The sequence below is a fragment of the Geotrypetes seraphini genome, chromosome 14 (assembly GCF_902459505.1).
Source record: "Geotrypetes seraphini chromosome 14, aGeoSer1.1, whole genome shotgun sequence".
Classification (NCBI taxonomy): Eukaryota; Metazoa; Chordata; class Amphibia; order Gymnophiona; family Dermophiidae; genus Geotrypetes; species Geotrypetes seraphini.
In genome coordinates this window covers 64031225-64053917 of record NC_047097.1, presented here as the reverse complement: position 1 = coordinate 64053917, position 22693 = coordinate 64031225, and the positions used below count along the sequence as shown (strand labels likewise).

General features: G+C 44.5%; 1 protein-coding gene across 1 annotated transcript; it reads left to right on the top strand.

Moving 5' to 3' along the window:
• Window positions 1–1150: 1150 nt before the first annotated feature.
• AEN (apoptosis enhancing nuclease) lies at window positions 1151–19290 on the top strand. The gene is made up of 4 exons (XM_033919560.1): window positions 1151–1508; window positions 3584–4319; window positions 9264–9464; window positions 18727–19290. Exons 1-4 carry the CDS (start codon window positions 1381–1383, stop codon window positions 18919–18921), a joined length of 1260 nt encoding a protein of 419 aa, XP_033775451.1. The 5' UTR covers window positions 1151–1380; the 3' UTR covers window positions 18922–19290.
• The last annotated feature ends 3403 nt before the right edge of the window (window positions 19291–22693 follow it).

Sequence of the window (22693 nt, the reverse complement as noted above, 5' to 3'; positions counted from 1 at the left end):
TTCCTTCCTTCCTTTCCCATGGTCTGGCATCTGACTCTTCCCCCCCAGGCCCTGGCATCTCTCTCCCCCTCCATGCCCTGGCATCTCCTTTCCTGTCCCTTCCTGCCATGGACTTGGCATCTCTCATTCCTCTTCCTTTTCCCTCTTTGTGTCAGCATGCCCCCTATCTACCTATTACTCCAATATCCAGAACCTCCTTTTTCTTCTTACTGTATCCACCCCGTGTCCAGCATCTCCCACCTGTCTTCCTACTCACTTCATGTCTGGGTTTTTTCCTTCACCAAACAACCTCCATGTCCAGCATCTTCCGTGTTTTTTTTTTCCTTCCTTATCCTTCTAAAACGTTGGCATGTCCGCCCCGCACCCCCTTCCCTGATAGGTCCCTTCTACACCTCCTGAGTCCCCGCTGCTGCATCCCCCACGTCAGACCGCAATGCATTATCTACACTCCTTCCTACTCGGAGCTTCGGCCTGCAACCGGCCGACGACGTCTGCAATCTTCCCACAATGCACCACTCCCGCCAGGCCCCACACAAACTACCACCGAGCCCTGCGGCTGCTGCGCTAAGGACCTGTCCTAGGGGACAGTGGAGAGGACAGAATGCATCGATTGGTGCCTGAGCGCTGTCCCTATCCCATTAATGAAAGGGAAAGTCCGGAAGAAGCACTGCCCTGCCTGTCCCGTTGGCCCCAAACACAGCTTCGGGATGCCGTCTCTGAAAACGGGACATTTTGGCGTCCCGGAGCTGTGCATGGGGACAACGGGACAGGGGAACTAAAAAAGGGACAGTCCCGTTCAAAACGGGACGTATGGTCACCTTAGGAATACCGCGCGTTAAACCGCTTGCTGCGCTAGTGCCTAACACTTCCATTGACGAGGCGTTAGGATTTTAGGCTGCCGCGGGGGTTAGCGCGTGATGAAATGGATAAAAGGAGCCCTTTATTTCCTTTATGTTATGTTTTCTTTCTATATATTATCTTTACCACATGGTTATCTTAGGAAGTGCAAAACTACAGAGCCCTGCATGTACTGAGGCAGAAACGAGACTGGGGGGGGAGGTCAACGTTTTCCTGGGGCGAGATGGCAATGGGCGTTAAGGGGGGGGAGGGACCTTCGAGCGCTACTTAAGTCTTAGAGCCCTAGAAACACGAGGAAAGCGAATGCAGTTGTGAGAAAAGGCTCGAGGCGGCTTCCGTACGGTCCCTTCCCGCACAGGGACGGCCCCCGTGGCTCAGGGCCACGCCCCTCCCTTCTGACTCATCCTTCTGACTCATTCACTGGCGTGCCCTTACTACCGCTTCCGCGGCTGCCACTCCTAAAGGACTCCGTCGGACCAATGAGAGAGGCGTAAGGGCGGGCGCTTGGCTCCCCGGCAGCCAATGGGGAGCGGCGCAGAGGGAGCATGCCGGGGCATGTCTGAGGTCCACGTGTTGCAGAGAGCCGGGCAAGGGCGGAGGAGCTGTGCGGGCGAGAGGCTGCTGGACGGCGGGAGGATCGGGAGGCCAGCGTAAGAAAGGTTTTCTCTCCTGGGGAAGCGAGATCGTCCGCTTAAACCTCCCCAGGGTGGCTGCCATGCTCTGGGGGGGGGAGGTCGTTTTTATTTTGGGAACTGGGGACACCCAGTGTCGGAGAAAACTTGAGTCCCTGGGGTGAGGGTCCAAAATTCAGAAATATTGCGGGCTCATATCATGTTCACTCTGACAAGGTGACTCGGGGAGGTGGTTGGCTGGGACTCAGGACAGGGGTATTTGGCTGTAATAGGGTTACCATATGGCTCCAGAAAAAGCAGGACGGATTGAGACATCCGGCTTTTACTTCCATGGCTCCATCTTACCTCCTTGCTTTCATTGGAAGTAAAACCCGGATGTCTCAATCCGTCTTCCTTAGTTCCATTGCTTTCAGTGGAACTAAAACCTGGATGTCTCAATCCGTCTTACTTAGTTCCATTGCTTTCAGTGGAAGTAAAACCCGGATGTCTCAATCCGTCTTCCTTACTTCCATTGCTTTTAGTGGAAGTAAAACCCGGATGTCTCAATCCGCCTTCCTTACTTCCATTGCTTTCATTGGAAGTAAAACCCGGATGTTTCAATGCGTCCTCCTTACTTTCATTGCTTTCAGTGGAAGTAAAACCCGGATGTCTCAATCCGTCCTCATTGCTTTCAGTGGAAGTAAAACCTAGGTGTCTCAATCTGTCCTTGCTTCCATTGAACAAAAAATAAACCCTACAAATATGGAGGTAGAAAAATCACAAAAACTAGAAAAAACCTCCCAAACCCCAAGAAAAGAAAATGACTAAGGGAAAGAGACAAAGACCAACTGCAAGCTCAATCAATAGTAATAAAGTTTGTTGAATATTTAAGCGGGAGAGCCCTCAGTCACACAGCCACCGCTGGGAGATCCCAGGGAAAAGCTGACGTGGGTTTGCACCCAGAAGAGTGTTAACTGCGAAACATCCCCGTGCTCTCTCCGCATAATAAGTGAGTGAATAAAGTGCAACTATAAAGTGCAATATGTGTGAAAAAAGGAAAATGAGTGTCCAAATCAAACCAAGCAAAACACAAACTAGAAGAACTTAGCTTCTCCGTGTGTAAGCAGTCAGCGAATGATGGCTTCGTCCTACGGGACTCCGTTTCGGGGGTGCACACCCCCTTCTTCAGGAACTTGACTGCGCTGGGTCTCTCAGTTTCTCCGACACAGCTTGGGAAGCGAGGTAGTTCTTCCCAAACTAGAAGAACTTAGCTTCTCCGTGTGTAAGCAGTCAGCGAATGATGGCTTCGTCCTACGGGACTCCGTTTAGGGGGTGCACACCCCCTTCTTCAGGAACTTGACTGCGCTGGGTCTCTCAGTTTCTCCGACACAGCTTGGGAAGCGAGGTAGTTCTTCCCAAGCTGTGTCGGAGAAACTGAGAGACCCAGCGCAGTCAAGTTCCTGAAGAAGGGGGTGTGCACCCCCGAAACGGAGTCCCGTAGGACGAAGCCATCATTCGCTGACTGCTTACACACGGAGAAGCTAAGTTCTTCTAGTTTGTGTTTTGCTTGGTTTGATTTGGACATTCATTTTCCTTTTGGCCCCCTGATTAGGGGATAGAGACAAATCTCAACTTAATTTATTGGTGTGTTTTTTTATATATTTTTTCACACATATTGCACTTCATAGTTGCACTTTATTCACTCACTTATTATGCGGAGAGAGCCCGGGGATGTTTCGCAGTTAACACTCTTCTGGGTGTAAACCCGCGTCAGCTTTTCCCTGGGATCTCCCAGCGGTGGCTGTGTGACTGAGGGCTCTCCCGCTTAAATATTCAACAAACTTTATTACTATTGATTGATCTTGCAGTTGGTCTTTGTCTCTTTCCCTTAGTCATTTTCTTTTCTTGGGGTTTGGGAGGTTTTTTCTAGTTCTTGCTTCCATTGAGACATCTGGGTTTTATTTCCTTTGAAAGCAATCTGGCCTTTTTCTGGAGCCATATGGTAAACCCCAAAAAGTGTGTCCTAGAAAATCAATGCCCAATAAGACAAAAGGGAGGGGGGGTTGTGGATAGAAACTGCTAAGATAACCCAGTTCTTCTGTCTCTCTCTTTAGGATGCACTTTAGGAAATCAATGGAAAGCTCGGACTCCAATGTCCCTTTTCCGATGAATGAGACTGGATCTGGCGAACCGGTTCAGGCGTTTCTTAGTTCCGTTGAATCGGACCATAGCTTCCAAAGTTGTGGCTCTGCGCAGAAACGCAAGAAGAAAAAGTGCCGGAAACACCAGCGTTTCTTAGATTACAGAGCTCTCCTCCGGCAGAGAAGGCTGTTGAATCCCAGAGTGGAAGTGGAAAACCACTCAGTGCGTTTTGAATCAACAGGGGCCTCCAAATCAATTGAGAACAAGGACCAGATCAGTCCAATAGAAAGCCGATGTTCTATCAAACCAGCCATCAACACAGTTGAGAAAGTCTGTGGAAAGTTAAATATGCTAAAAGAAGTTCTGCCTTGTTCTTTGCCAGGTGTCCAGCATATGCCTTTAAATTCTCAGGGTGATGACAGTGGCTTGTCTATGGCTAGTAGTTCCACATCTAGCAGGCCCTCTTCACCATGCTCTTGGCAGAATCCAGTAAAGTGTGTTGCCATTGACTGTGAGATGGTGGGCACCGGTCCTGGTGCTAAGATTAGTGAATTGGCCCGGTGCAGTGTGGTGAGCTACAATGGTGATGTCATATATGATAAATATATTAAACCGACAATGCCTGTTGTGGACTACAGAACTCGTTGGAGTGGGATCACGGAAAGGCACATGAGAGGCGCAGTCCCGTTCCAGGTGGCACAGAAAGAGGTAATCCACCTGGGTGAGACTGGGAAATGTTTATTAAAAACTTTACATACCACATAATAGCCAAAAAAGGTTTCTAATATATATTACAAAACAATTTAGAAAAGAACTCCATTCAAGAATAGAAAAGGAAAGAGAGAAAAAAAGAACATTTTTTCCAAATACATAAAAGTCTATGACAATCAAATATCAATAATAAAAATTAACTAATTAATGCAAATTGAAAATATTCTTAAAAATAAAAATCACTTGGTGAGCTTAAGGAGAAGGGTGCAAAGCAAAGGTTTCCAAAAACCAGGACGATCTTAGGAAAACAGAGCACACCGACTTGTTCCTGCTTCTATAAGGGCAGGGTAAGGGGCAGATGTGCTCTGTTTTCCTGGGTTTAGAATCATACTTCGCTTTACGCCCTTCTCAAGTTCGCCATGTGATTTCTTCACCTTTACTTCATACACCTTGTTCCAATTAAACTTTTCAGACTGTCATACTGGACCTGGTTTTGTCTCTCCCTAGTACAGAATGACAAGGGGGCAAGTTTGTCCCCGTGGGAACTCATTTTCCCGACCCGGCGCGTTCTTTTCCTGGCCCTGCCCCATTCCTGTAAGCTCTATCCTCGTCTGCACAAGCCTCAAACACTTTAAAAATCATAAGTGTTCGAGGCTTGTGAAGTTGAGACAGAACTTACAGGATTGGGACAGTGACAAAACTCGCAGGGACAGGATGGAGAAATTGAGTTCCTGTGGGATGGGGAAAAATTTATCATTCTTCCTCATCGGGTATACATTTTATTTTTTTCAATCACGCGCTCTTAAGTATTTTTTCATCTGTCCCATCACGCGCTCTTAAGTATTTTTTTTATCTGTCCCATCGCGCGCTCTTAAGTATTTTTTTTCTGTCCCATCGCGCGCTCTTAAGTATTTTTTTTTATCTGTCCCATCGCGCGCTCTTAAGTATTTTTTTTGTCTGTCCCATCGCGCGCTCTTAAGTATTTTTTTTGTCTGTCCCATCGCGCGCTCTTAAGTATTTTTTTTATCTGTCCCATCGCGCGCTCTTTTGTATTTTTTTTGTCTGTCCCATCGCGCGCTCTTAAGTATTTTTTTTGTCTGTCCCATCGCGCGCTCTTAAGTATTTTTTTTATCTGTCCCATCGCGCGCTCTTTTGTATTTTTTTTATCTGTCCCATCGCGCGCTCTTAAGTATTTTTTTTTATCTGTCCCATCGCGCGCTCGCTTAAGTATTTTTTTAATCTGTCCCATCGCGCGCTCGCTTAAGTATTTTTTTTATCTGTTCCATCGCGCGCTCTTAAGTATTTTTTTTATCTGTCCCATCGCGCGCTCTTTTGTATTTTTTTTATCTGTCCCATCGCGCGCTCTTAAGTATTTTTTTTTATCTGTCCCATCGCGCGCTCGCTTAAGTATTTTTTTAATCTGTCCCATCGCGCGCTCGCTTAAGTATTTTTTTTATCTGTTCCATCGCGCGCTCGCTTAAGTATTTTTTTTTTTTATCTGTCCCATCGCGCGCTCTTAAGTATTTTTTTTATCTGTCCCATCGCGCGCTCGCTTAAGTATTTTCTTTATCTGTCCCAGCAGCTCACAATCTAACTTTGATGCCTAGGGCAATGATGGATTAAGGGGCAGCATTGGGATTTAACCTACAACCTTATAGCAGTGATTCTTTAGGTATTGTAGATGAGCCCTTGTAGTTTCAAATTTCTTTTGGCATTCATAGTTTTATAGCAAGAAAATTTTCCCTAATCTACAGCCATTAGCACTGTGCTGTTAGTTTTGTTATAAAATCTAAGACAAGTGTTCTTCCACACATTACTTGATAATGAACTGGCAAATTATCCCCCCTGCTGGCTGGTGTCCTGCCAGTCCTGATTAGCACTAAACACAGTGAGTCATTTTGACCCTGTAGATATTTAGGGATTTGGAAACTTTATGCCAGAAATGGTTTGAATGTGTGACACTTTACAAGTCAGACTACTAGCCCACGATACCCCCACTAACACCAGTATTTCCAGTTAGGATTAAAAGTCAGAGCAAGGTTTTAGGAAGTTTTTAGGTGTCAGGTTTATTAACTTGATTATCCCCCCCCCCCTCCTCCAGCTCCGACGCGCAGTTCACCACTAGGGGCCGGATTCTCAAAACTCATCGGTTGGGTCGCTGTAGTGGCCTTATATCTAACAAGTCAGAAAAGACAATTGATTCTCAAAAAACCTTGCATTCAAATGAGCTTTGCGGAGGTTACCTAATTTCCATGAGATCAGTCGCTGGTGATAGCGGTCGGCAAATGGGCAGAATAGTCCACGGAAAGCGTAAATGTATGCATGTGCCGGGAAAAGCTACGCCATAGGATATGCATAGCATGAGTGGATAGGAGGGACGGAGAACTACCAGCAAACGAAACGTCTTGTCAATCGTAGGCGTGCCAGTGCTATTGGATGGAAGGGAAGGGAGGAGTTGGTCAATCGTCAGCTTTCAACGAGATGGCGCATAAGAGGCCTCTTTAATACACACGCTCGAGACGTGTTGCTAATTCACACGCTAGAGACTTGTGCTTTTGAAATTTTTTACCCATTACTATAATTTATGTTAATAGTATGCTTTCTTTAATTTTTTTCATGAGCCACATCCAGACACCACGCACCTGAGACACGCTTCACAGTACCGGCACCCCCCGGGACCAGTCAGTGATTTTCGGTCATTAAAACCCGCCGCTTCGTTTGGAGAATTACCCGCCAATAATAGAGAATCGCCTGGAGTGCGAGCTGTTCTGAGAATTGGGCGGTAAAATAATGACCGCAGTGAGTTCTCGCAGTCCAGCAGTGTACCAGACAGGAGTGAGCTTTCTGTGCTCCTGCCCGGCGCTAAGCCGCTCATTGAATAGCTTGCCACCAGTTCTCGCGGGACTCATGAGAGCTGGCGGCAACTATTCAGGGAGTGGCTGAGGGCCAGGGAGGTGTGCAGAAAGCTCGTTCATACCCGGTACACCACTGGGCTGTGAGAACTCGAGACAGCCATTCAGGTAGGGGCTCAGTGCAGGGAAGGACCACAGAAAACTCACTTTTACCTGGTACACCACTGGACCACCAGGGATTCAAAAAGGTACGCAGGGGGGAGGCAGGAGGGAGGTAAAAAAATTGTCAAGAGTCAAACGGGAAGGATCCCTCCTATCCCGGCCTACCACTGGACCACCAGGTTATACGGCAGGCTCGACGGAGGCCTGCAGGACATCGAGGGAGAGGGTGTATAGGGTACAGGGCAGGGAGTGAGGGGTGCTGGGTGCGGATCCTGATAGGTCACTTGAATATTAATCCACCTGGTTTATATTCGAATCAACCTTTTTTCTTCCTTTTTGGAGGGAGAAAGGGTACCTCGACTTATATTCAGATCGTCTTATATTTGAGTATATGCGGTATGTATTTGTGCTGCTGTTCTGGTTTCCCAAATGATTGGCTAGATCAGTGGTCTCAAACACGCGGCCTGGGGGCCACATGCGGCCCGCCAGGTACTATTTTGAGGCCCTCAGTATGTCTATCATAATCACAAAAGTAAAATAAAATAGTTTATTGATCATATGTCTCTTTAGCTATAAATGACAATATTATTATTAAGACTTAGCCAAAAGGAAAGATTTATAAATTATAAAGAGTTTTACCTCATGCAGAATTGTCAATTCTTTAATAACACATGAACTATTTTTTCAGAGTCCCTCCAAGTACCTACAAATCCAAAATGTGGCCCTGCAAAGGATTTGAGTTTGAGACCACTGGGCTAGATCCTAAAAACGGGTTAACTAGTCCAGCTATCTGGTTCCAGATATTTACCAAAGTGGTAACATTTAAAAATACTAAAACCTAATTCTCCTCTTTTTGATATTTTTATTAAATAATTTATTACCTATTTTTAAAATATCTCTTTTTTATAAATAAAGCGCTGGAAGCATCTTTTTTTCTTCTTCGGGAAGAATGTTCTAACCTAACCTATTGTATTTTCCTTTTGCTTTTTCTTTCACGATTGTAGTTCTTCCCTTTCTTTCCTAATGTTTGAAGTAAGTCCATATGTCTTATTACGTGTTCTATTAAGCCACTTTGGTTTTGCTTTTTCTAGCTTCAGTATTTTCCTGACTGGTATCCCTGACTTTTAAACTGTTTTTATGTAAAATTTATATTGTACACCGCTTAGAAACCTGATTAAGCGATTTAAAATTTAACTTGATGAGAGATCAAAGTGTAGGAACAGTATTAGAAAGCATTTCTTCCTAGAAAGGATGATTGACGGCCTTCCAAGGGAGGCAAAAATGAGGCCAGAATAAGAATTGAGGAGAGAAAATACTGAAGCTAGAAAAAGCAAAAAAAACACACCCTAGTTTTCAGTGATGACAGCAATGGGTGGTTTGTCATCCTTAGATATTTACCTTGGGTGTGTGCTGTTTTTTCCATCTTCAGTTTATTATTTATTTATTCAATTTTCCATTCTGTTCTTCCAGGGAAGTTCAGAACAGTTTATTCAGGTACTAAAGTATTTTTCCCTGTCTGTCCTGGTGGGCTCATAATCTATCTAATGTACCTGGGGCAATGGGGGGATTAAGTGTTGCCCAGGGTCACAAGGAGCTGCATGGGTTTGAACCCACAACCTCAGGGTGCTGAGGCTGTAGCTTTAACGACTGTGCCACACTCTCCCGGTTCTTGCTAGCTCCGTTTGCTGTTGATTGCCTCACTGTCTCCATCCAAGCGTTCAGAAGCTTTGGTCGCCAAAAAGTGTAAAGGAACTCAACAGTTAGCTAGGGTCTGTGGTGTTGCATAAGGGAATAAGTAACTTGGACTAGACCGGTGTGTGCTTCTATGTAAATAGGTCCTAAGGGCTGTGGAGGTGTGTTTGAGTTTGCCAGATGCGACGATGCTGTTTTAACTACAAGACGCTAATGTGGCCCCTTGGCATTACAGATCCTGAAGATTCTGAAGGGCAAAGTGGTGGTCGGGCATGCGCTTCATCACGATTTCCACGCTCTCAAGTACTCCCATCCCAAGGCAAAGACAAGAGACACCAGCAGAGCCCCCTGGCTGAACCAAAAGGCAGAGCTTCCTTCAAAAGCCACCGCTTCCCTTAAAGTCCTGGCGTGGCAACTGCTTCACAAAAGAATTCAGGTGAGAGAGGGGTTCTAATTACTCACAGTATGGAAGATCAATGTGTCTGTTCTTTGTTTCCCCAGACAAAAAGGACGGGTTCTTTATGGGGTAGTCCTGTTGTGGGTTCTCCAAGGGGAGTAATGTTTGGTAAAGCAACAGCTTGTGGGGTATTTGGTCAAAGGAAATGTCTTTTATTTCAGAAGGCGTGTATGATTGGGCATTAATGTATGATGCAGTTTTGGTTACAGAAAGAATCTCCAACTTTCTGGCATTGGAGGAACCAGTTGCATTGTTGACTTTTGTTTGAGATTTGGGAGGTTAGGCGATCGTCTAGAACAGGGGTAGGGAACTCCGGTCCTCGAGAGCCGTATTCCAGTCGGGTTTTCAGGATTTCCCCAATGAATATGCGTGAGATCTATGTGCACGCACTGCTTTCAATGCATATTCATTGGGGGAAATCCTGAAAATCCGACTGGAATATGGCTCTCGAGGACCGGAGTTCCCTATCCCTGGTCTAGAAGAACTTGTCTTTATATGGAAGTTTGGGATCCATATATTCAAAACCTTTCACCTAAAGCAAGAAGTTTAATTCTCAATGATTTACGCTGAGGCTAAGGTGGTTTAAATTACATTCCAGTTCTTTATTTTTCTTAGCTTTCATCCGGGGAGGGGGAATTCATTATGGGATGGAAGGGAGGAAATGGGGGAATGGATAGGGGGAGATAATGGTTTATTATATAAAATGTTTGAAAGAATGATAGAATTTTATATAATATATGGATTAGAATTTTAACATTTGTGAATTATTTATTATTTGTAAAGAATATCTTTCTGTATAATTTATATGTATTTTTACTCTATTCCTTTAATAAAATGTTTGAACATAATAAAAAATACATAGTTCATTGTACAAAATAATTTAGAAAGCAACCTGAGATGGTAATATTGGTAATCCCAAAGGGCTTAAAATCTGAGCTCAGGCATGTAACATGACCACCTTGTGGTTGTGAATGAGAGAAGGATGGAATCCTTGACCCAGAGTGTCTGTATGTGCAGATCTTCAATTACAGTGACTGTCGGGCTCACTGTACTACACGCCGAGATGAACTTGACATCTCTGCATGCGTGTTTTGTTAGGGCTATATTTAGCAATGACCAGGACCACCTGGTGTTCATCTTTTCCTAGTTGAGTCTTAATACTTGTCCGATTAAGATACAGTAAAACCTCGGTTTGAAGCATAATTTGTTCCGGAAACATACTTGTAATCCAAAACACTCGTATGTCAGTGCGAATTTCCCCATAAGAAATAATGGAAACTCGGATGAGTCGTTTCACAACCCAAAAACATTAATACAAAATACTGTACATACTTGTATTACAAGACCTCGCTCATTTAGAACAGTTGCAAAACTCCCGCAATGTCAGAGAGAGAAGAACCATCGACTCGGTTGTGATGACGTGACACACGTATACTATACGCACTTGTATTGCAAGACCTCGCTCGTTTAGAACAGTGGCAACACTCGCAACGTCGGAGAGAGAAGAACCATCGGCTCAGTTGTGATGACGTGACACACGTATACTATACTTACTTGTATTGCAAGACCTCGCTCGTTTAGACAGTCGCAACACTCGCAACGTTGGAGAGAGAAGAACCATCGGCTCAGTTGTGATGACGTGACACATGTATACTATACTTACTTGTATTGCAAGACCTCGCTCGTTTAGACAGTCGCAACACTCGCAACGTTGGAGAGAGAAGAACCATCGGCTCAGTTGTGATGACGTGACACACGTATACTATACTTACTTGTATTGCAAGACCTCGCTCGTTTAGAACAGTGGCAACACTCGCAACGTCGGAGAGAGAAGAACCATCGGCTCAGTTGTGATGACGTGACACACGTATACTATACTTACTTGTATTGCAAGACCTCGCTCGTTTAGACAGTCGCAACACTCGCAACGTTGGAGAGAGAAGAACCATCGGCTCAGTTGTGATGACGTGACACACGTATACTATACTTACTTGTATTGCAAGACCTCGCTCGTTTAGACAGTCGCAACACTCGCAACGTTGGAGAGAGAAGAACCATCGGCTCAGTTGTGATGATGTGACACACGTATACTATACTTACTTGTATTGCAAGACCTCGCTCGTTTAGACAGTCGCAACACTCGCAACGTTGGAGAGAGAAGAACCATCGGCTCAGTTGTGATGACGTGACACACGTATACTATACTTACTTGTATTGCAAGACCTCGCTCGTTTAGACAGTCGCAACACTCGTAACGTTGGAGAGAGAAGAACCATCGGCTCAGTTGTGATGACGTGACACACGTATACTATACTTACTTGTATTGCAAGACCTCGCTCGTTTAGAACAGTGGCAACACTCGCAACGTCGGAGAGAGAAGAACCATCGGCTCGGTTGTGATGACGTGACGCGAGTATACTATACGTACTTGTATTGCAAGACCTCGCTCGTTTATCGAGTTAAAATATAATGAAACGTTTTGTTAGTCTTGCAAAACACTTGCACACCAAGTTACTCGCGATCCAAGGTTTGACTGTACTTTAACATATGCCTGAAACTGTCTTTTCATGTGTTTATTAAAATGGGCCCTTCAACACATTTGGCAGAGCGCTATTTTTAACAGACTAAAAGCTTTCAGACGAGGGGATCAGGCTGAGGTTTATTGAAATTAACCCTTTGAAAGCCAGAAAATTCTTCCTGTCTAGGGCTTCTCTCAGACTTCTTAACCTCTGATCCTTCGTACTCCTCATGCTAAGTCACCTGACACCATCATCTTTAGGAATAGCCAAGCTATTGATCTGTGTCCTCTCTGCCACTGTCTCTCTTTTCTCCCGTCCCCTATGGCTTGGCCACAATCTGTCAATGACACAGCCTTCCTACAATGTTATACTCGCCTCTGCTCTGGACTTTTCCCACCTTCCTTCTCTGTTCTGCAAGATGTGCCCTCATGATTCAATTCTTATGCACCTGTGTTCACTTCACAGAGCACTTTTGGCTTCAGTCTCGCTCTTAGACTGATTTTACACATTACAAAATTATGCCGATGGCCTTCTAATTGGCTGTCGTTCTTGTATGTTGCTGCCACCCTGGCCACACTCCAGTCCTTCCTCAAATAGTTGTCATATTTTCTTTCTCTGCATCTGTTATCCAGGTCCTACTCATTTCATCGTGGCAAAAGTCAAGGGGCTGATTCTCTAGGTTTCCACCAGCCTCACCGCTTCTCTAGCTGGTGAGCAGAGTAGCCGATTTGGAAGGGGGCTATGCAGTAGGACTCCTTCCAGAACCCTGCAATCATAAGGTCTAACCACTAGGTGTGTCTACTAATAACTGTGTCTTCTTCTCCCCCTCCCCTCCCCCCCAAAAAAGGAGAAAATATTAAAATAGGGTCAGAAGACCTGTGATTTGGGGTTACAAATTAGGTGGACACTTTATAGGTGCATTATTATTCTGCACCTCTTGGAAGGGGGGGTCGTATAGTTTTATTTGTCCGCAATCAGGCCACAAAAAGCTTGGGAAGCATTACTGTGGGAGCTGTGAAGGTTGCCACTTCAGTAGCCGTGGCTGAGCCTGTGAGCAAAAGATACGATCCAGAAATTAAACCAGTAAACTTTGTGGTGCTTCTGTGGCACTGCTTTGCTCTGGCCTATACATTTTTTTTCAGCGCTATATAAGTGATAAGAAGTAGTGTATCCTGGATTTTTTTTTTATTTGCCTTTTCAGCGCTCGCTGAAATGTGCCTCCTGGTACGATGTACTCTAAATAGGATGTAGTTATGATCCTCTGGGTTTCTGTCTTTTTGTTTGGTTTCTGCCTGTCTCCGGGGGTAAATTTAAAATCATTTTTGAAGTATGTGACCTTGGATAAAAATTCCTACTGGTGACAGTGTGTCCCATAACATGATGGTTCATACTTTGCTAGTAGGTGTGTACAGGGTGGGGTTTGGGTGGAACAAGGGCAGATTTCGCAGATAGATCATAGAATACACTAATCTGCACATTTATGCTCTTATTCTTATAAAATACAGTTTTATCAATTATCCAGCGTAAAGAGGACCGACCTGTTGCCGGATAATATGGAGAACAATGATAACCCTTCAAATAGTGCAAAACAAAGGCAGTAAAACAGGATCCTGGTCTCGGGCAGGGGTGGGCAAACTGTTTGACTCGTGGGCCACAATGGGTTCTAAAATTTGACAGAGGGGCCGGACCAAGAGCAGGGGGGGGGGAGTCTTCAAAGAAAATGAGAGGGGAAAAAAAAGGTGGAGGAGAAGGGGCTCTTACAAATCCCAGCCACAACCACCAAGCTCGCATGGCTTTCACTAGCTTAGAACACTAGCAATTAAAAAAAAAAAATCCACAGGGAAGGTGAAGGAGCAGTTGTAATGTGAGAGGATGCAGGGAACTGGGCCAGCGGGCAGTTTGCCGGTACTCACGCGGACAAACAGCACCTCCATCTCAGCTCCGGCCTCCTCCTTCTCCATAGCCCGCTACCACAGCTACCTAGCAGGCGTAACCCAACCCAGAATTCCCCCCGAAAACCCAGACAGCCACCCTTGCCAGATTTCCCGTGTAATTGGGTCCATCGCTGGGAATTGTAGTTCGAAGTGGTGGGGCTCGGCTAATCGGAGTATGCCACGCCCTCTGCGTTGCCCTCCTCCTTCCCGGCAGATCAGCCCAGCCGCTTCTGGCGCCGTTCCTCTTGGCGGCGGGTCCCCTTGTTCTCAGCTCGAGGAGCTGTCGGCATGACAACCGAAGGAGCATGCCAGGTGTGAGCCACTCCGGCTCGTGACCCTTTACCTGTTGTCTCGGCCTGACAATTTGGCAGGCCAGATAAAAAAGTTAAATGGGCCGGATATGGCCCGCGGGCCATAGTTTGCCCTTGTCTGGTCTCGGGTGTGAAACTTCCCTCTATGCCATGGTGGAAAACGGAAAGAGAAGAGGATGGGTCTGTCAGATATGCTAAATGGTCCTATTAGCAAGGGTCAGATAATCAAGACTAAATTGTATTTTCATAGTGATGCACAGGTGCCTATATGAAATTTTAAGTCGATACCTACTTGTCCTCTTAAATCAGACACCCTGAAAAGAAGCCCTTTTACTAAGCTGCAGTCAAATTTGAGTTACCGTAGCTTAATTTATAACATTTTTATTGAAGAAGTCAGTGAATATATAATATTTTAATACAATAAAATAGTCATTAAATTAAAATTCATCATATTAATTTCCATCAAATATCTTTCATTTCTTCAAAATATATTTCCAAAATACCCATTCCATCTCTCAATTCCCTCCCCCTAATTCCTACCTCCCTTCCCTTTTCCTATTGACCTCTCCCCCCTATCCTCCCCCCAAATTTAGTTTTTAACTTTTTTATTGAAAGAATCATACTAAACCCCCCCAAACCCAATGAAAGTTGACAAAAATAAAGAATAATAAAAGTAAAGAACTGGAATTTTAGATAAATAATCGTAGCTTCAATGTAAATCATTAAGAATTAAACTTCTTGCCTTAGTTGAAAGATTCTGAATATACGGATCCCAAATTTCCATACACATACGAATTTTCCTAGCCGAACGCCTAACTTCCCAAGTCTCAAATAACAATAGACGATGAAATTGATTCCTCCAATGCCAAAAACTAGGAGCTTCTTTTGATGACCAAAATTGCATAATACATTTATGTCCTATTATACACGCCTTTTGAAATAAGAGACACTTCTTTTTACCAAAAACCCCACAAGCCGCAGCTTTTCCAAAAATTACTCCCCTTGATGAATCTACAACAGAACTACCCCATATTACCGTAGCTTTATGTCAGACTTACTCGTAACTGTGGGCGAAGGGGGGCCCAGCAAGCCCAATATAGGTAAAACTAGACAATGACGTAGGGATGGGGTGGGGACAGGGACAGAGCCCACAGGCATAGGGACAAACTTTGGCCCTGTGTTATTCTCTCTAAACTTGTATTAAGATTTCACATATTGATAGTCTCATCTTAGACAATTGGCTACTGAATTCATTGATTAAAAAAAAAACAAAACTGCAGAAGCTGCTTTTGGATTCTAGTGAATTTCTGTTAAATGGCATCTTTTGTGTCTTATCTGCCATCTGCAACGTTCTTCCATCATGTGCCCAGCTGTTCAAGCATCTTACTGTTACTGCAACAGATTCATCCATTGTTGCTGGCATCCAGGAACATTTCTAACATTTAATAGACACTTATTTTCCTGTTCATCCACTACACAGTTTAGGTTTTCTTCTACACCCATGTCTGAAAGACCATCCAATTACCTTCCCAGATGATGTAAAAACAGGCAACCGAATCTTTGGAAAGGTACCAAAAACAGAGAGAAACGGAAGGCTCTATTTGTGATTTATAAAGGGTTGTACAGACTATTGTCCCTTTTTAATATTTAATATTTATTTATTTTTTTTTTAAACTTATATTCTGCTTATACCTAAGCGGATTACAAAAACACCATAATAAAAAGATTTTAATATAAAATCTTAAGTGTTTGAGGCTTGTGCAAATGAGAACAAAGCTTTCAGGGATGGGGGATGAAGCCTATGGTGACAAACATTGTCCCGGTGTCATTCTCTAGATAAAACTGGCCAAACTTTTCGCCACGAGGGCCACATTGGCTACTTCAGCACTTTTCAGCAGGCCGTACTAAAAAAAAAAAAAAGATAAATAACTCTAGATATAAGTTTTCTTAAAAGCTGAAAATTTTATAAACTAATTACAGAGTATGTGACATTAAATTATCGTATATTAATGACAGTGAACGCTACGAGAAAATTCTCATATTTTCATCACAATTTAACCGTAACGACTAATAACGAACTTCCAGATTCAATTTAAAGATTAGTCACAGGGCCAGAGCTATCTACAATACCGCAAATTGACACTGCGGTATTTTTACGTACTTGTTCGGCCTTGATTGACAAAGTATACAATTACGATTCAGTATTAAATAATAATATTCCATATTATAATATGGAATATCAATATATTTTGAACACAATTCTAATTAATGCATTTGAAATCTATCAACACCCCGTGGGGGTTGTTTTTTTTTTTTTTTTTGCAGATTCTCATTGGAAAATTAGTCCAATTGGCGCATTTCTGCACAATTCTTCCGCGGGCTGGATAAAATCATATCACAGGCCAGATGTGGCCCACAGGCCGTATATTTTGAGACCCCTGATCTAATTGATAGGTGTAATAAAAAATTTTAAAATAAATAAATCGGTATGCAGTTAAGTTTCAAGTTTTTATTATTTATATGCTGACTATCAACGGAGGTTATCTAAGGGTTCCTTTTACTAAGGTGCGCTAGCGTTTTTAGCGTACGCAGGATTTTAGCTCCTGGAATGGATTATGCTCATAATCCAAGGTACCACTGTATGTGTGTATATATTAGAGAATGACACGGGGAAAAAATCTGTCCCCATCACCGGCCCACCATCCTCTGCACCGCCCCGTCACCGTCACCGCCATCCCTTTCACCGCCCCGTCACCGCCACTGCCATCCCATTCACCGCCCCGTCACCGTCCCCGCTGCATCCATTTTCCGTTTTCATCCCCTTGGCCCAGAATCCTTTTCCCTTTCACTCCCTGCTTACAGTTTGAGCCAGGAACACGGGTGATCGCACGGTCCTCGCAGCCCCCACCCGCCTTCCCAATCGATCGTAGTGATTAGCCAGCTCTCTCCCTTCTCCTCACCTTAGTTTGCAGGCTTTCTTTTTCAGCAACCTGCACGCTTTCCTGCGGCTGCTCAGTGTTCAATCTTCTGCTCTGCTGCAACTTCCTGTTTCCGGTTGCGTCAGAGCAGAAGATCGAAACTGAGCAGCGGCGAGTGCGTGGCTCTCTGATAGCGTGCGGGTCGCCGAAAAAGAAAATCTACAAACTAAGGTGAGGAGAAGGGAGAGAGCTGGCTAAACACTAGAATCGATTGGGCAGGCGGGTGTGAGCTGCGGGGACCGCGCGATCCTTCATGCCTCACTGCGGGGACAAGACCCATTCACCGCCCCGCGGGCGGTGAATGGCCTTGTCCCCGTCGCCGCAGCGACTGCTAGTTTTCTTCCCCGTTTTCGACGGGTGACCCGCGGCTAAAATGCGGTGGCCGCGGGTAATATATATATATATTTTTTTTTTTATGCACACACTGAGCTAGGACTTTTTGTGTGTGAATAAATGTACCCCTTGGTTGATTTACGACATCTCACTTGCCTTTCTTTGTTCGTTTGACATTATGGAACAAATTAATAGACCACTAAGAGCACTTTTAGGTCTACAAAAATTTAAGAAAGTATTGAAAACCAAGTGATTTGCGGAAGCATATTGAAATGACGGACTATTGGACGTTCATGAGGATATTGTAGCTGCCCAAGAGAAGTGTTTGCTCTTTGCAAGAAATTACTGTATGTGCTTACCTGTCTGTTTTAATATTATGATCGTATTTTGTAAACCGCCTAAGAATAGGTGGGTAAGAGATTTTTTTAAATAAATATGACGACAACTGCTTCTCTTGTCCCAAAATAGTGTTTTTAGAACTACCAGCTATCGTTTACTTTTGTTTGAGATTTGGGAGGTTAAGCGATCGTCTAGAAAAGCTCATCTTTTTATGGAAGTTTGGGATCCGTATATTCAAAACCTTTCACCTAGAGCAAGAAGTTTAATTCTCAATGATTCACGTTGAAGCTAAGGTGGTTTAAATTACATTCCAGTTCTTTATTTTTGTCGGCTTTCACCCGGGGAGGGGGAATTGATTATGGGATGGATGGGATAGAATTTTATATAATATATGGATTAGAATTTTAACAATTGTTAATTATTATTTGTAAAGAATATCTTTCTGTATAATTTATATGTATTTTAATTCTATTCCTTTAATAAAATGTTTGAATATAAATAAGGGGGGGTTGGGAGGGGGGAGAGGGAGAAGGGGGAATGGGAGGAATGTATAGAGATATGAGATGGGTAATTTGGACATATATTTTGGAGGAATGATAGAAATATGTATGAAATTAGTATTGTGAATATAATTGTAATGAGCATCTTATCTTATTGTATTATATTATTGTATACTTATTTGATTCCTTCAATAAAATGTTCTAAACTTAGAACTACCAGTTTTTATATTTGGAACATAAAGGCATTAGTCAGTGTTGGCTCCTAATGATGAAATATATTGCGTGTATAGTTCTTTTCAAATATTTTTTTTTTATTGTTACTTCTAGGTTGGGAAAGCCGGGCACTCCTCTGTAGAAGATGCTTTGACGTCTTTAGAGCTGTACAAACTGGTGGAGGTGGAGTGGGAGCAGGATTTAGCCCGTATCTCCCAGTCCAGTCCCTCAAGCACCTTTTCAGAAGATAGTGACCATTACATGGAGGACCAGTACTGGCCCGAGGACTTGAGTGAAGACTGTAAATAGCATTGCAATGAGGGAGGGGAGGGAGATTGAGGTGTGCGGGTGGAGGAGGAGTTTTCCCTACGCTGTGAAACTTCTAATGTTGAGGAGGGGAGATGGAGAATCATCCTTTAAACAATGCTGCTAAATCTGAAATACTTTTCAATTTGATAAAACCTCAGAAAGCTTATATCCTGGATATTGGCAGCCTTACTGGTGTAATGTAGCTTTATTGGTCCTGAGAAGCTCTGGAATTCATGGAGGTTGCGATATTGCATATTAACCAGAACAATAGATGATCAAACACGTGGGCTTTTGAGACAGTGATTCAAAGAGGATTTGGGCACTGTAATATTTTTTTTTGCTGGTCAGTAAAAGTGCCGTAACATCCCAGAGAGACTGATTATTTGGCTGTTATGCACAACCTTTTTCACTCTTAGCTGAAGGCATTTTCCTATCCCTGGAGGCCCACATTTTACTAAACTGCAGTAGAGTTTTCTACCGCGGCCCACAGCGCTAAATGCTCTGATACTCATAGAATTCCTGTGAGCGTTGGAGCATTTAACGCTCTGGGCTGCGGCAGAAACCTCTGTTATGGCTTAGGAAAAGAGGGCCTAAGTTTGTGCCAGGGACAATGGAGGTTTCAGTGACTTCGCCCAAGGTCACAAGTAGCAGCCGCAGGATTTGAACCTCGGCTTTCCTGGTTGTCGACCCCACTGCTCAAGCTGCTAGATCAGGGGTGTCCAACCTGCGGCCCGAGGGCCACATGCTGCCCGGGGAAGTATTTTGTGCGGCCCAGGTCGAGGGCGATGCAGTGTTTTCCTCTGCTGCCCCCTGGTGTTAACCGTCTTGCCGGCTCACTCCTCTGTCTTGCTGCAGCGTTTGCGCATTTGTAAGGCCCCCAGAAACATTTTTTTCGGCCAATGCAGCCCAGGGAAGCCAAAAGGTTGGACACCCCTGTGCTAGATGATTCTAAAAGCCGCAGCAAAATTAACCTTGGGGAGCCCTAACCTCGGGTCTCTTCTGCGCTCTAAGGCCACTTTTTCTGCAGCTGGATATAGACAGGTTTTCCTGTTTCTGGAATTAACGGTCATGCGCTAATTGCACAATTAACACGTGGCCATTAAAAAATATTACTGTCGCGCATTTTGTACGCCAGTGTATGGCAAAATTCCAGTTGTGCCTCAAGAGGCACATCCTGTAGGCAGTCAGCCCGGCGCTGGTGCCTCTCCTCGCTGGCGCACCCCTCACTGGGGTAGTAATTTAAAGGTTAGCAAGCTCAGGGTCCCGTATGGAGGGCTTCTGCCCATGTGTGGATGTCGCATATGCGCATGACATCACCGCATTGGTGTCTGTGCAAGCCCGGAGGCCCTCCAGATGTGGCCCTGAGTTTAGTGTGCCGGGGCCTGAAAAAGTTTACGATGCACTGTTGTAGGTAGTAATGGCTCCCTCTGCTCTAACCGCTAGGCTGCTCTAACCCGTGCTTTGGTCATTTCCTCAGGAGGGACCTTTTTGTTAGATGCTTTCAGAAAATCCAAATATGCCACATTGATATTTTGACAATTCATACATACTATGGCATCCTGTCATTAAGCTCCAGTAGAGAATGACACAGGGACAAATTTTCCCACCGTCCCCGCGGTAACTCATTGTACCGTCCCGGCACGTTCTTTTCCTGTCCCTGCTCCATTCCTATAAACTCCGCCCTCATCTGTACAAGCCTCAAAACATTTTAAAATCATAAGTGTTCAAGGCTTGTGTGGTTAAGGTAGAGCTTACAGGAATGGGGCGGGGACAGAGACAGTGACAAAACTCACGGGGACGGGACAGGGAAATTGAGTTCCTGCAGGAACAGGGACAAATTTATCCCTGTGTCATTCTCTTCCCTTCACCACTCTAGAAATCAAAATGTAGTGAAAGTGAGCCAAGTACAGGACAATCAAGCCATTGTGACATCACTGATGAGGATGGCTATTAGGCATTGGTGGAATGAGGCATTATGATGTAACAATACCAGCTCTGGTTATCAGAGGCTGAACCTTTTCACACTATTTATTCAATTTTCTATACTATTCTCTCAAGTAGAGAATGACACGGGGGACAAATTTTTCCCTATCCCTGCTCCATTCCTGCAAACTCCGTCCTCATCTGCACAAGCCTCAAACGCTTTAACATCCTAAGTAGCAACATTCTAGAGCTCAGACTGTGATGTCATAATGCCTCATTCCACCAATGCCTAAGCTCCGTCCTCATCTGCACAAGCCTCAAACGCTTTAACATCCTAAGTAGCAACATTCTAGAGCTCAGACTGTGATGTCATAATGCCTCATTCCACCAATGCCTAAGCTCCGTCCTCATCTGCACAAGCCTCAAACGCTTTAACATCATAAGTAGCAACATTCTAGAGCTCAGATTGTGATGTCATAATGTCTCATTCCACCAATGCCTAAGCTCCGTCCTCTTCTGCACAAGCCTCAAACACTTTAACATCATAAGTAGCAACATTCTAGAGCTCAGACTGTGATGTCATAATGCCTCATTCCACCAATGCCTAAGCTCCGTCCTCTTCTGCACAAGCCTCAAACACTTTAAAATCCTATGTAGCAACATTCTAGAGCTCAGATTGTGATGTCATAATGCCTCATTCCACCAATGCCTAAGCTCCGTCCTCATCTGCACAAGCCTCAAACACTTTCAAATCCTATGTAGCAACATTCTAGAGCTCAGATTGTGATGTCATAATGCCTCATTCCACCAATGCCTAAGCTCCGTCCTCATCTGCACAAGCCTCAAACACTTTAAAATCATAAGTGTTCAAGGTTTGTGTGGTTAAGGCAGAGCTTACAGGAACGGAACAGGGAAATTGAGTTCCTGCAGGGACGGGGACAAATTTGTCCCCGTATCATTCTCTAAGCGCCAGTAAACTACCCTGGGGTCTGCTCAGGCATCCTCCAGAAGTTTTTGCATGCACATATCCCTACCCAGATGCTAAAAAAAATGGCTTTTATTATCATTTGGGCAGGAGAGTAGATGTGTTCTGCGCTCATTGATTAGTGTGCTACATGGCCATGCCCTGACAAATGAGGTAGTTAGTACATGAGCCATTGCCATCGACAAAATGGGTGTCGGTAAGTGTTCATTCGCTAATGGCAAAATCGTCACATGGCCGTTATTGCTAAAATAGGAAAAAAAAAAAAAAATCTGTCATTTTCCCATCAATGCTAAAAGCGGCCTTAGCGTGTTGGAAAGGTCTGCATTAGGGGCTATCAGTGCTTAATAAAAGGGTCCTTAACTGCTATTTAGAGGTAGAGGTCTGCAGGGGAACGGGGATCACGTGAATCCCCCCTAACTCATGGGGACCTCCCTCTGGCCCACGGGACTCCCACGGGGACGGAAGGCTTTGGAAGCAGGGTTCATCCGTATAATATAATGGGCACATCAGCCTTAGCAAAAGAGGGGGTTTATAAGTTAATTACCTGAACAGAAAACAAAAAAGGGTCCCACCAAAGAGATTCCACAAGGAAAACAGCAAAAGAAACTGTGGAATTGATGATCCTGTCAGAAGTAATTGCTGCTTTTTATGGGGACGGGCGAGGATGGAGGTAATTCCTTGCGGGGACGGGTGGGGACGGAGAGGATCCTGGTGGGGACGGGTGGGGACGGAGAGGATCCTGGCGGGGACGGGTGGGGACGGAGAGGGTCCTGGCGGGGACGGGTGGGGACGGAGAGGATCCTGGCGGGGACGAGTGGGGACGGAGAGGATCCTGGTGGGGACGGAGAGGGGACTGGTGGGGAC

Coding starts and splice junctions, on each gene's coding strand:
- AEN (XM_033919560.1), top strand. CDS start 1,381: ATGGGGAGCGGCGCAGAGGGAGCATGCCGGGGCATGTCTGAGGTCCAC. Junction 1,509..3,583: donor GGGAGGATCGGGAGGCCAGC/GTAAGAAAGGTT, acceptor CTCTCTCTTTAG/GATGCACTTTAGGAAATCAA. Junction 4,320..9,263: donor TCCAGGTGGCACAGAAAGAG/GTAATCCACCTG, acceptor TTGGCATTACAG/ATCCTGAAGATTCTGAAGGG.